At 40.2% G+C, this 15,141-nt stretch overlaps 1 protein-coding gene across 4 annotated transcripts in view; it reads left to right on the top strand.

Moving 5' to 3' along the window:
• Nucleotides 1-15,141, top strand: part of ATRNL1 (attractin like 1) — a 1,060,182-nt gene that overhangs the window by 346,854 nt on the left and 698,187 nt on the right. For all 4 annotated transcript variants that reach the window (XM_074999076.1, XM_074999077.1, XM_074999078.1 and 1 more), the window contains exon 21: nt 6,641-6,734. In XM_074999076.1, the coding sequence (XP_074855177.1) occupies nt 6,641-6,734 (94 nt within the window). The remainder of the gene's footprint in view (nt 1-6,640; nt 6,735-15,141) is intronic.

Raw genomic sequence — 15,141 nt, 5'->3', positions numbered from 1 at the left:
CCTTTGTCATGGGCCACTGTCTTAATGATCTCCATGTTAGCAGAGTTTTAACCTGGAACCTTAAAAGTCACAGCAACAGATGTCTGTCACTGATATGGGAGCAATTTTATTAGTGGTACGAGCAATAGCTTGTTATCCTGTGGTTGACAAGCCAACAGGTGGAGTAGCTAATTTTGACAATGTGCCTGACAGCACACTAACTTTTTCTATGTGCTTTATTTTAGTCCGTTTTTTTCAGGAAGTATAGTTAGGGAATGGCTACACTAGAGTGCTTACAGCAGAGCAGCTGCACCAATGCAGCAGAGTCACTGTAAAGGTTGTAATGCAGCTGCTATAAGCAGTTGAGATAAAGCTCTCCTGGTGACTTAAGTAATCCACCACCATGGAGTGGCACCATCTGTGTCAACGCGAGATGCTCTTGTATCAACATAGCGCTGCCTATAGCAGTGCTAGAAAAATGGTAGTGTAGCCATAACACCAGTGTGAGGAACATAGTGTGATTTTTTTATTCACTAAAATAAAGCATCTTAATTAAAATAAATTGCACTACGAAAGAAGAATTTCATTGTTGTTTTATCAGATGCAATAAAAAACTTCAGTGCTGAAGAATTTTTATAATTTGTTTAATAAGTTAAGATTTAAATGGTTTCAGATTTGACATAGGTACATAAATTGACAATTTTTGAACATAAATCAGAAAGCAGCCTATTAGTTGCCCTGCAGTTTATGTTCTTTCTTATAATGGGGCATCACTGTTACATACTGTTAACTGATAACGCACAGCAAACACAGTATGCTTCCAGGAATATACTGTATAGATATTCATTTGTTTCTTCCTTTTTTTATAGAAGTGCTTTACAAAGTGAAAATTAACATTTGAAAGGGGCCTTTCCTGTTAAAAGTACTTAAGCGGTTGTTCTACTGACAACGAATTGGGTACTTAAGAGAATATAGGAAAACATACCAGTGTGCAAAAAAAAAAAACCACCACACACTGGATTTTCCTAATATCTAACCTAGACTTTCTGTACAGTAACTTGAAACCTCTGTTCCTTTTCTGTCATATGCCACCACTTAGAATATCCTAGCTTCATCCTCATTGGTCTACCTTTCGGGGCAGGTCCATGCTACATCTGAAAGTTGATGTCAGATACATAATTCTATCTATGGCAGTTGCATAGCAAGAAGTGACATACTGGAAATCAACTTCCTTGACTGACTTCACTAAGGAAGGTTGATGGGGTTGTTTGTTTCTCCCATCAGCCTCCTTTACTTCTCACAATATCAAGGAGTACGGGAGTCGACTGCTGACCCCAGAGAGATCGATTTCACACGTCTTTACCAGATGCATGATATTGAGCTCCGGAAGACCGACCGTGACTGGGTTGATCTTCGCTGAAGTGTAGACAAACCCTTAGATAGTTGAAGACTGCTATCAGATTCGCCCACACCATTCTTCTCTTCTGCAGACTGACTAAGACTGTTTCCCTCAGTCTTTCCTCTTAAGCCATGCACCCCAGCTTATTACAGAGGAATACATCTTTGGTGAACTTTTATTTTGCAGAGTCAGATCATAGTAAAAAGTATTCAGTGGGGATTGCAGGTGTTCTGGTTGTGATTTATTTAGAAGAAAAGAAAATTATTCTCATCACTACATATTTTGTAAAGCACTGCTGTTCCTTTCAACTACAGATTTTAAAGCATAGGTGACATTTTGTGACATATGATAATCAGATTTATTTTATTGATAAAATGCTGTTCAATTTTTCCTTTTGCATTTTGTTTCATTTATATACTGTCTGCACAGGGGTAGAGGAAGGGAGAGTGGTGGATTAGAAAGTGCTCCTCACCTGCTAAGGTCTTCCTGTCTTCTCTTCATGATTACAGTAGTCCTTATTGTGTGAGCTCTGTCTTCATGCTTCAGTCTTCTTTAATAGTAGTTTTTTCCCTAATTAATCTAAGTGCTTCATCACATGGAATGAAAGAGAGTTGCATGATCATTGATCATAGCGTCATCTTAATTTTACTAACAGTTGAACAAATTATTGATGAACATGTTGGATGCCTGATGATATTTCTGAGCTATATAAATTGTGTTGAGATGAGCTGGAAGTTCCCCATAGTAATATGTAATGGAATAAAATATTAGTAATGATATAAAAAGCCAAAACATCTAACCAGATATGTATCTTTACTTATTACATGTTGTAACTCAGACCTGACAATTTCTGTGGAGATGTATGTCTGCTTTATATCTGCTTATATCAGATGTGGCTGTAGCTATCCACAGTTCATTTTTACATATACACATAAAAAATTTATATCTAGAACCCTGCAGCTTTGCACGTATCTACTTTTTATCTGTGGGTATCTGGATCCACCACCGCAGCTCATTTTTGCAGCCACAGTTGTAGGTGTGGATATCAATTTTGTCTCTGGGCAGGGCTCTGTATATTGCATATGATTTAGCTGCCTATTTCAGAAAGGAAGAGTCACTGATATTTTGATCTACATTCTTTTATTAACTTGCACAAAAGAGCACTTTTCAACTGGTGAGATGCTATTTGCCTTGATAGCTAAAATAAGAAATTTAATTCTTATTAATTTATTCACATTTATAAAACCTGGCACAACATCCTATTTTGGTTTTAAAGAGGAAGGGTTTTTCCATCTCCCTCCCTCAAAGTGAAATATTTTAAAGCTTGGGAAGGAGAATTTCTGCTGTTCCCAGGCATCCTTTTTTCCAGTGGTAAAGTGTTTATTGTGACGTTGCCTTTGAGCATGGCACATGTCTTAGATCCAGTCAAGTGCCCTTTCTTGGCCACTGATTAGACAGTAGTAGAATGACCCAGACAGTGGAATGACCCAAAATATTTTATGTCTTTGAAGTCTGGGGAGTCTCAGTCTTGGGGTCCCTAGACACATGTTCCAGCTGCTGACTCTGGCATCCTTGCCTGAGGGCTTAGACCACTTATATCCTGCCCACCACCTAGAACTAGAGCTCAGTCCTCTGACTGCACTGTAGCTGGAATACAACCTTTCCCAGAAGCCCACTCAAGATTTAAGATTTGGGATTACCTCTTCAGTGGCCACATGGTAGATATAATACATGTAAAGGACATGTACTTTACACAGGATTTTCTCTACCTATTTCTTTAATAACACAAGTACACAGATTTTTACAGAAATAATAATTTACATCCATTCCCATGCTTTAGTTGCTTTCACCACTCCAGAGCATCTTCTGGCTGGTGTCAGAGCCCTTTAGGGACATACATAGCTCTTGTATTGCTGAGCACGACTTGGATTCTTCAACATGGACCCTTTTGTTTTCAGCTCACCTATTATAACTTTGGATTTCTGTTCTCTGCCCCTTTCCTGCCCAAACATCCTGTCTGTGTCTCTCTGTGAGTGTTCCCTTGACCTACCCAGCCTGCATGTGTGTGTGTGTTTGTTTCAAGGCTAGTATTAGCACATTATGTCTTTGCTCTGCATTTTGGGATTTTCCACTCTCCAGAAATTGGTCCTCTATTAATGAGACTGGGAACAATCAGCTTCAGCAAACCTGGTTAGCACATCCACTATTCCCAGGTGCTTAACTCTGAAGAAACTTCCATTGAGTTCAAACAGTCTGCACTTGTCCATGGTGTGTTCTTTTATAATTTTTATAATGGGAGATACACATCTCCTAGAACTGGAAGGGACCTCGGGAGTCCCCTGCCCTGTTGGCAGGACCAGTCACCAACCCTGACGTCTATTTGCCCCAATCCCTAAATGGCCTCAGTGGTCTCAAGGACTGAACTCACAACCCCAGGTTTAGCAGGCCAGTGAGTGTGGTAGAGGTATGACACAGTCCTGCCATGTTCTGATGTATAAACAGTTGCATTAATGACAAAACAATTTCATATCAACCATTTTGTAATCTCATGTAGAATTTATAAACTTTACAGATAGATCCCCAAAATTATCACAGCCCCAAAGTCCAATTTTGTCACACAGAGTGAGGCTACAGTTACAATAGTGAGTGTTGCCAACAAAACCAGTGGAACATCCACACACAAAGTGCATTTTATTGACAGTTTGTCAAAATAACTCAGCACTTCTGCAGGTAGTGTTCTGCCTCTCAGAAAGCTGTGTGGCCACTCTGGGTGGCCTTCTCTTGACAGACAGGGCATCCAGAACAATGGGCAGCCCTGTCTGCTGTGTTTCCAGGTGTCTGGTTTTTTCAGAGAGCAGCTGGGCTATCCTGCTGCTCTGTCAACAAAGCCCAGCACTCTTCCAATTGGCTTTTGTGTGTGGCAGCACCATGTTAACAGAAGGTTTGTCGGGAAATCACTTCTGACTGTGACTTCTGTCAACGGTGATGTATTGTAACCATAGCCTGAGTGTTGAATTCCCTGATCCTGCAAAATGTACGTGCTTAATTCTGTTTAAGTGATTACAGCTAAATGTGTATGTTTTTTCAGCATGAAACCTTAAATCATAAATTAACTCTTTGAAGGTATCTTAATTTCAAGTGTATTCATAACTGGTAATTGTGGGTTTTAGGTTTTGTACTTGATACTGAAATGTTCTCTTCCCTTTCCTGAACTGTTTTTGTCTCTTTCCCACCTGCTTGCTTCATTTTAATTAAATTAATTAAATTAATTCATTAATTAATTATCACACCTTCACCAGTTTTGAGCCCTTTTGGTCTCTGTTCATTTTCATTTGAGAGGCATTCTCTGCATCCCATCCTAACCTGAGTACAGCCCTTTTTAGTTTCCTCTTGCTTTCTTTCAAATGGTCTGCTAACTTGAGGTGAATGGGATAAACTTTGGCAAAGCTCCTTTAGAATATCAGATATGCTGTCCTTCAGCCACATGCATATTTCTGTTGTATGAATTGTGGATTATGTAAAGTACATTTTATGTGTAATAGTTGGGGATCCAGTTGTCTAATATGGTAATACTTTTGTGTTTTGGTTTATGGGGTACATATGGTATTTGGGGGTGTTTCACATGGCACTGTCACAGAAATGAGTTTTCTATGTTGACCCTGATCTACAGAATAAAACCATTAAAACTCTCTCCCTCTGCCAGCAAGAAAAATAGAATTTCTCTAATAGGATTGTAAAGTGGAAAATAAATTTTTATTACATTTAGGTCACCATTTATTATTATATCCATGCTCATGAAGAAAGACTGTGCATAAAATGTTTTATTTTGGTTGTAATTAAAACTCATGTGACAGCAGAATCTTATCTCTAGATAGGCTCAGAATTATGAGGTATGTTTAAGGAGAGTTTTGAACATATTATGAATATAATTACATTATTTTATTGTACACAAGTGCATTACTTATCTGACTTTGAGATTAGATTGTTGTTTGCAATACACTCTGCACCAGGTTACCAAGAGACATTTCCATTACCTGTAGACATTTTGGTATCTTTAATCACAATCAGAAAGGTTGGGTAGGTAGGATTCAGTGTGCCCAGAGCTGTGCTCTTTGACATCCTGTTGCAACCTCACATTGGCTTATCACACACCTTTTAATGAAATTCTGACATTCTTTGTGCCACCATACCGTACATGCAGGTGCTTTTAAAGCCAGGAATATTCTTTGTATTTTGCCTCTAGAATTTTCTTGTTTTGGACCATAGAAATTTTATGGTGTTAAATTAGCCCCTGTTAAATCAGTTCTTAAGATCTTTAAAATATGCTATATTTTTGTCAAATTTAACTTTTGTCAAATTTGCAACTTTAAGGTATGGAAACATTGAATATTTATTTAATTAAAAAGTGGACAAAATTTTGATAGCGTTCAAATCAATGGGAGTTTTCAGACCAGTGGGAGGTTTGCCATTGTCTTCAGTAGTTTTTACCTTGTGTAGATACCTAGTTTATTTTTGTATTGTATGACTGTATACAAAGTCATATTAAAGTGATAGACTGTCCTGGCTCCTCTAAAACCTTTATTATTTGTACCAGTAATCTTTACATAAAGGCCGTGTCTACACTAGCCCCAAACTTCGAAATGGCCATTTGCATGGCCATTTCGAAGTTTACTAATGAAGCACTGAAATGCATATTCAGCGCTTCATTAGCATGCGGGCGGCCGCGGCACTTCAAAATTGACGTGCCTCGCCGTCGCGTGGCTCGTCCCGACGGGGCTTCTTTTCAAAAGGACCCCACCTACTTCAAAGTCCCCTTATTCCCATGAGCTGATGGGAATAAGGGGATTTCGAAGTAGGCGGGGTCCTTTCGAAAAGGAGCCCCATTGGGACGAGCCGCGCCAATTTCGAAGTGCTGCGGCCGCCTGCGTGCTAATGAAGCTCTGAATATGCATTTCAGCACTTCGTTAGTAAACTTCAAAATGGCCATTTGCGTGGTCATTTCGAAGTTTGGGGCTAGTGTAGACGTAGCCAATGTCTCCCTAAAGGCACATTCAAACTATTGAGTTCCTAATGCTGCAAAATATAAATTAAATGATCATATTAGTGATATGTTCTTTAAAGTGGTCCATGATGGAAATATTAATACATTACCCACACATTCTCTGTAGTGCCTTTAGGATATAATGTTAATGCCCATAAAAATACATTTAGTCATAAATTATAATATAGTCAGTTAAATCTCTTTTTTCTTTGATTTTATAGCTTGCACATGCAGTGGCCATGCAAATACTTGTAACATGCAAACAGGAAAATGTTTTTGCACAACTAAAGGAATCAAAGGAGACCAATGTCAACTGTGAGTACAACTGATTATAGCCCTAAATTATTTTAATATGTGCCTAAAAGATAATTAATTTTGTGTTTTTCATTTTCTTTTTTGCTGTGAAGTGACCTCTTAATCTGGTCATCCTGTACATATTTAAAAAGGCAAAATAATTTTCTCTTGTTAAAGAATAACTTCCTAAATATTAACGTTATGCAGCCACTGTAGTTTTTACATTATCCTATGAAAGGAATAGCTGGAGAATGATCAGTAGCGTTCTCCAATTTTATGTGCAATTGGATTCAAAGTTCAAAATATCTGTGGTACTAGGAGTTGTTAAGTACATTTGTTGTGTACCTTTAGGGCAGAAATTATAGTAATTAAACTTATCAATTCAGAAACCTTGAAGGTGGACAGTTCTTTAGCTATTTCATCCATATAATTTTTGAACAAAAGGAGTATGTATTCCTTTTAGCTTCAGAAATTGTGTTTAGCCTTCTAGTTTTTATAGTGGAAATCAGTTGGATAACTCACTGTTGATTCAAGAACAACAAGAAGTCCTGTGGCACCTGTAGACTAAAGATATGTTAATAAAATTACACCTTCCTGATGCAAAGACTCAAGGTTCTAAACATGCTATGTGAAGTTATTTTCTATACCCCTTCTTCATTCTAACTTGTCATTCGTCTTCAGTGACCTGTATGCATTTCCACTGGTGGGACAAAACTCTGCCAGTGAACTTTACAATCTTCTTCAAATCCATGCCCATATTGGGATGCGCTCCCCCAGGCACTTCAGTTCTCTCATCACCATTGCCCCATCTACACACAAAAAGCACTCTCCCTTACTTTGAAGTAGTCTTCCCCCTACTTCTAATTAAAGCGTCTACACACAGTAGCCCCTACTTTGAAGTAAGGGGCCGTGATGATCGGATGCTGGCAGGGGTCACATGGCCGACCAGCCCTTTCGGGCTACCAGGCAGCTGACCTCTTAAAGGGCTCCTCCCAACACCCCCACCCAACACATGCTCAGGGCTGCCAAGCTGCACACAGCACAGCATGCCCTTTACATACAGCCAAGCCACTGCAGAGTGCAGCATGGATCACCAGCAGCTCCCTGAGGGGGGTCTCCTGCAGGCTGTGGCCAGCCTGCTGGCAGCACTGCTGGTGGCTGTTGTGCAAAAGCAGCAAAGGGCCAGATGCATAGCCCCGCCCTGCAGACCCTCTGCCAGGGGGGCGACTGCACCCCATCTTGGTGATCTGGCAACACTGGAGCTGTCCCACCAGCACCAACCAATGGGAGCACCGTGTGCTGGGGAACTGGGACAACGAGTGGTGTCTGCGAAATCTCCAGACGACCCAACAGACATTTGAAGAGCTGTGCTGTTAACTTCAAAGTAAGTTTATAGTGTAGATACAGCCCATCAGAGAAAGTAGGGCTGTGTCCATTGGTTTCCTAATGCTAGTAGGCTTTTGTTAGCTGTATACAGTTACTTTTTGTTTTGATGTTAAGTATTAATGGTAGATGGTATAGCGTGGGGTGAGCAGACATTTTATGTTGGGACCCCTTTCCACCCCTGCAATTAGCTGGAGCCCTGTAACCTATCTAATACAATCCAAACTAACAGAAATTTCTGTTATGTTCATATGTTAAAACAAAAAGCAAACAAACAAAACCAAAAAAAAAAAACCTTCTGGCATGTGAGGCAGCAACATAAGCTGCTGTGGTGCAATGAGAGAGAGGATACTCACTATACAGACTGAGGCAAAGCATGTTTGAACAGCCACCTTCCTCAGCCCTCTCAGGCAGATATTAATATAACAAATTCACTCTGTTTAAAGACCCCTCCCAACTCCAGCAATCCCATGTAGTTATGTTGCTGTATCAAGAGCCCAATCCAGCATAGGAGAAAAACAACAACAACAGCTCCCTGCTGTTTAAAGATCCTTCTGCCTTTTTTTCCAGGCCTCCCAGGAAGCCTTTTCAAGTAAACAAAAGAATTATACCAAAGACAAGAAAAAAACAACCTGGACTCTCTGGGGAAGCTGAAACAAGGGGCTGTGCTGGTAAAAGCACACATATCTTACCCCGACTCAGATGCCTCTGCAAAATGTGAGGAGGGTGGGGAACTGGAAACAAAGGCAGAGACAATAGGGGACAGGGAGGCAGGCATCTGAGCCAAGAGATGCTGTAGGGGGCAATGGAGGGCCCTTGCGGGAGCCGGGGGGAGACCAGAAATGAATCCGCCCTCTGCCAGCAGGGAAACAGGCAGTGCAGCACACAAGCACAGCACAACTGTGCACAGAAGCTACAAGGTGGCGGTGTAGGGCCCCCATGGGCAGGGGGAGGAGAGCCAACTGTGCTGTGCTCTCCCTTTGACATTCTGTGCCCCACAATTGGCGCACCCCTGGTGTAGCATCTCATTCAGGGATATTCGTAGTACATATTATTCAGCTGTTCCCATCAGACAAAGGCGGATTGGATCTTTTGCTGAAGGAGTCTGTCTCACACCATCAACCTCATAGTGGCACCTAGGAGGGCAGATAAAGATGAATCCCGTTTCTCTGGAATGTTACAGTTACTTTCAGCAGTATCCAGCCTCAAACTCCATGCCAGCATCAGTGAGTTTGGATAGGGAAACGCAAGTGAAAACAACACATTCCATGTTCATTGATAGAGAATGGTCAGGAGGCTGGATTTTCTGTGTTGCGAGTCATATTCTTTGGGTTCTACCAGCCACTAATGGAACAATACTGACACTCCACATGCAATGACTCTATCTTTGAGGTCTTGCCTTATGAGCGGAGAAAAGCATCAAAGAAGCTGGTGCCAGAGATCACATAGGTTTATTGTTGCTCATATTCCTGTGCAAAAACATGCGCTGTTAATCATAATGCTTCAAGAGTAACCCTGATTTTGTTCATCTGGTTTACTGTGAGAGCTCAGGCTTAAAGACAGGAAACAAAGAATAGAAATACATGAGTGGTTTTCATCATAGCTGAAAGTAAGAGTGAGATGCCTCTAGGTACCATTTAAATCCATTGTTTGGTATGTTATTGCCCCATTTTGACTTGAGCAATAAACCAGTATTCAGGATCCTTTAGATTGTTTCATATAGAGGAGAAATTGATATTGAATCCAGGTATTTCTTTGATAGAATTCTGGTTATTTACAAATAATGTATAAAGTCGTGTTTCCCTGAATACAGCAAGAATAGTTAGAAAAAAGTTTCTTCTGCTAATCACTCAATCAAAAAAGATCTTCCTCTAGACTTTTTCTCACGGCCACAACTGGTTTGTTTTGTTTTGTTTTCCTGCTTCGTATGACAGCATGCTTCTTCCTTGGCCTTGAACATAGTCCTCAGTAAAACGATGGGACCTTTTTCAACCCATCAGAAGATTCCTCAGTAGAACAGCTGTCTTACAAAACTACATTCTCAATAGCCATTGGTTCAGCTAGAAAAGCTGCAAGATCTTATGGCAAATTCTTGTTACATTGTTTTTGTAAAGACAATAAATGGTCCTTCATCCTCACCTCAGGTTCAAGTGGAAAGCCTCTGACCCATTCGTTATCCCTTTCTAGTTCCCTTCAACCCTTGTTTCTCCTGTAGAGATACACTTATGTGCCCTTGATGAGAGAGGGAGAGGTAGATATGCTGGAGGGAAGGAATAAAGGTCCAGAGTAACCTTGGGAAACTGGAAGATTAAGCCAAGCAAAATCTGATGAGGTTTAACAAGGATGAGTGCAGAGTCCTGCACTTAGTATATAAGAATCTCAAACACAAGTTGTCAACTGACTGGCTAAGCAGCATTTCTGCAGGAAAGAACCTGGCCTTTACAGTGGATGAGAAGCTGGACATGAGTCAACAATGTGCTTTTATAACCAGGAAGGCTAATTGCATATCAGGCTGCGTTAGTAGGAGCAAAGCCAGTAGATCTAGGGAAGAAATGGTTCCCCTTTATTTGACATTGGTGAGGAATATTGTGTCCAATTCTGGGCCCCCCATTACTGAAAGGATGTGGAAGCATTGGAGAGAATCCAACAGATTGTAACAAAATGTTTAGGAGTCTGAAGCATATGATTTACGAGGAGAAGTTGAGGAATTTAGGCTTATTTCGTCTACAAAAGAGAAGAGTGAGGGGGGATTTGATAGCAGCCTTCCACTACCTGTAGGAGAGTTACAAAGAGCATGGAGAGAGGCTGTTTTCAGTGGTGACAGATGACAGAATGAGGACCAATGATTTCAGGTTGCAGTGGGAGAGGTCTAGCTTGGATTTTAGGAAAAGCTGCTTCTCCAGAAGGGTGCTGAAACACTGGAATGGGTAACCTAGAGAGGCACTGGAATCTCGATTCTTAGAGCTTTTTTGTGTTCTAGCTTGACAAGCCCTGACTGGGATAATTTAGTTGGGATTTATCCTGCTTTGGGCAGGGAACTGGACTTGATCTCCTGAGATCTCTCCCAAACCTATGATTCTGTGACAAAATGTCCTATGCCTTTATTTGCATAAGACTAAATCCTTTCAAAACAGGAACTGGCTATTTGTAGTTTATGGGGAAAGAGGCAAGGAGGAGCCCATTGAGAAAAATACCAGAAGTAGATTAGACTAGGCATTATGCTTTTCTACAGTGTAGCTGGTATACCATTTCCTTAATGACTGAAAAAATGTTCTACCTTGGTCATTGCAATGTTTGTGGTAAATCTTGGGCAGGACCCTGCCACAGACATTTGTACTGCACAATTTGATGTTCATTACACGCCTGTATTAGGCATTATTCTTTGAATTTGGCATTGTGCTCCAATGCTCAGTTTGAAAGTGCGGTGCTAAAGTCTGTGTTACAGTGTGAACTCCTGGTATACCTTCCACCTGAGCAGTAACATGCTACCTGCTTTCTATGACTACATCTATAGTACAGCAATCTTCCGAAATAAGTTCTTCTGGAAGATCTCTTACGAAAAAACTTCTTTGGAAACAGCACATCCACACTCAAAAAAGCAGATCAAAAAATCTATCTGCTCTTTCGATAGAGAGTGTTCACACAGCCCCCGCTCTTTCGAAAGAACAGGCCAGGGATTGAAAAATCCAGCACCATGAGGGACTGCTCTTTCAAAAAAAAGGGCTTCTGGGACATCTACACATTTTTTTCCAGAAGAATCTTTTGGAAAAATGTGCTCCTCCTTATCTTGAAGAGGAGGGCCACCAGAAAAAATGCTATGTTCTTTTGATTTCAGATCAAAAGAACGCACTGTGTGTGTAGATGCTTAACAGATTATATTAGGAAAGGCCTGTTTTTTTTGAATAACTTGCTAGTGTAAACACAGCCTGTCAGCTGGAAAATGGGCAGAGGCCCTTGAAATAGAGGTTATTCACCTGCAGCTTGTTCTTTGGGAGTTGCCTCCATGCATTAACATCTCCTACCCTGATCCCCTGTACCTCAAAATTCTCTATATAATTGGGAGAAGATAGTGAAGTAGCTGTGAAGCTGTACTTCCTTGTATAGCTTCAGACTCTGAATATTCAGTGCCTGAAGGAGGTGTTGACCCCTCCTTGCACATACATGGACACAGTTTTTTCTGCAAGAGTGAATGAATGAGTGAGTGAGGGGCCTCTCTCCCCTCTTTTTCTTCAAGGTTGAGAGCCCATATTTATTCACAATTTATATATACAGAAATGGCATCACAAATTCACCTTCTCCGAGGTTAACTCACTACTCTCTGCTTTAGCTTTTGGAAAGCAGTAGAGTGACTAAATAGGGTGACTCCAAAGTTGTTCAAAGCAGTGCATAGGATTTGTCCATTAATTGAACTTAATGAAAGCTGCACAGCTAAATCCACATGCCCCATGTTGATAGCTTGTCAAAACAAAAAAGCAGTCAAGTAGCACTTTAAAGACTAACAAAATAATTTATTAGGTGAGCTTTCATGCGACAGCCCCACTTCTTAGTGGGGGATGTTGCCATGTGCATTAGCCCTTATGTGCCCAATATTCTCAAATATATTATGTGAAAGGAAATTAGTTGCAGTTGTATTTTGACTGACTTTTATAACTTCCAATCAAAATGTTATATTCCTATTGTCAATGTTAGTGCTGATGTCTAAATGTAGAATGTTCATATAAGCTTTGGGCAAATGATGTTACAAAAACACCATGACATGAATTTTCTATCCTTTTCAAAGCCAAGTTGGATTTTTAAAAATTGTTATAAAAAGAGACATGAGACACATCCAAAGTACCTGTAGAATTATGAAATAGAAGCTAAGCATTATTTTAAGTACTTTTAGTTAGAATGTTGATAAACGTGTGATATTCTGCGTAACTTATCTATGGACTTTCAACCATGCACAGTCTGATCATGACTAACTCTAGCTCCGGATATAATTTTTTTTTCTACTTGTTGGGTAGGTGTAGTTGCAACAGCAAGGGGATTTTCATGAAAATTTCAAACTCTAGTGTAAGAGTTGTGTTTTTCTCAAAAATCCTACTGATTAGAAAGCCATAGCTTCAGAGCTCCGTTATTCCCCTCTCCCATCCTAACTATAGATGTTGTGTGGTGAACACCATGACCTAGAGACAAGGGTATTAGGAAATCAAATTGGCTGTGCAAAACAAATTATTTTAAAATGAGAGACTGTAGCAATCTGTAGAGAGGCGCTTAGTCCCTTCAGGACAACCATCCTTTTCATTTTTTGAAGACTGATTTTATTTTATTTTCATTGAAAATTAATGTAGTTTGGCATTCTTTGGAAAAAAAAACTCTTAAGTATTTCTTACTTTACTTCAAGATTGTATTGCATATCCCACGAGAGTGTGTATTATAGGTTCCTCTGTGCCTGTTTGCAAAAAGTATAAGTTGTGGCCCTGAGTTATAAAGTCTGGACTCTTTAGTTCAAATTTCAGGAGCTCAGCGGCAGCTCCTGATTTGAGTCCTGGGCATACTGGCTAAGAGGGTGGCTGTCACACAAGTGAGGGCTCAGCCAGGGTTTGAGCCATCCTAGAATTCAGTCTGTTAGCACTGGTATTCTTTGAGCAGAGGATGTATGTAAGTAACTGGTAAGCATGTGTTACAGGTCCAGTCCTTAGAGGATATAAATTATTACAGCCCATGGCTACAGAAGCCTTGGCTTTTTGAATTGAGCTTCAGTGCCTGGTTCAGCCAAGAGGGTGGCCCTAACAGTTGAACATCATGGAGTTGTTTAACTGAATCAACAGTACACAGGGTGCTTTAAAGTGAAATAAGAACTGCCAGGTATTTTAGAGCTAACATTTAAATTTTGTTTTAAAATTTCATTTTACAGAATTAAAATGCTATGATACGTTGTTTTACAATTGTTAAAAATGTATTTTTGGTTTGGCTTTGAGCATGCAGTTTCTGCCTTGTAAACACTCCAGCAATCGGTTGGTGCATGACACGTATGGAATTAAATGAAAGAGACTGGTTTGACCTATGAGGAAAGGCTGAGGGATTTGGGGTTATGTAGTTTGCAGAAGAGAGTGGTGAGGGTTGATTTGACAGCAGCGTCAACTTCCTGAAGAGGGGTTCGAAAGAGGATGGAGAGAGGTTCTCAGTAATGACAGATGGCAGAACAAGAAGCAATAGTCTGACGTTATAAAGAGAGAAGTGTAGGTTGGATATTAGGAAAAATTATTTCACCAGAAGGTTGGTGAAGCACTGGAATGCTTTACCTAGAGGGGTAGTAGAATCTCCATCCCTAGAGGTTTTTAAGTCCCATGTTGACAAAGCGTTGGCTGGGATGATTTAGTTAGGGTTGATCCTGCTTTAGGCAGGGCCTGGACTAGATGACCTCCTAAGGTTCCTTCCTGCCCTAGGATTCTATGATTTTATGATTAAGTAAAGAAATACATTATTAATTATTGGAACGCGATTAGATACCAAAGCAATTTATGTGCTGTTGTAAAACAAAGTCTGGACACCATATAGAATTAAGCAGGAGGGTTTAATACGCACAGCACTGGTGGAGAGCAACCTTGCCTGTCAGGCTAGGCTCAGTGAAGCACTGTCAAGCAATAGGTTACAAGTGATTATGTAGGATATCAACGGGTGGTGAGAAACAATGGGGTGAGCGGTCTCAAGCCCCTGGATAGTTGCTGGCAGCAAGACATGATGAGCACAATAAGCCAATAATTGAAAAGGTTACACAATGACTGCACCCATAATTTACATGCAACATTTTACGTAATATACAGGTGTTTTTTTCTTTAGTCATCTGTTTAAACAACATATACATTGATTCTAGTCCCACTTTTGTATCCATGGGAGTAATGATAACATTGTTCGATTGGGTATGATCCACAGGTCCATATCTAAAGGAGTTAAAATAAAAGAATGAGAGTACATAACAAACATCACTTATTTGTGCGACATTGTTCTTGTATCCAGGGGATGTGGGTTAGTGAACAATGGAAATGTCTGTAAAGGATAC

The sequence above is a fragment of the Carettochelys insculpta genome, chromosome 7 (genome assembly GCF_033958435.1).
Source record: "Carettochelys insculpta isolate YL-2023 chromosome 7, ASM3395843v1, whole genome shotgun sequence".
NCBI lineage: Eukaryota > Metazoa > Chordata > Testudines > Carettochelyidae > Carettochelys > Carettochelys insculpta.
Note: the sequence above shows the minus strand (reverse complement) of the source record. Positions and strands in the feature narration are given on the sequence as shown.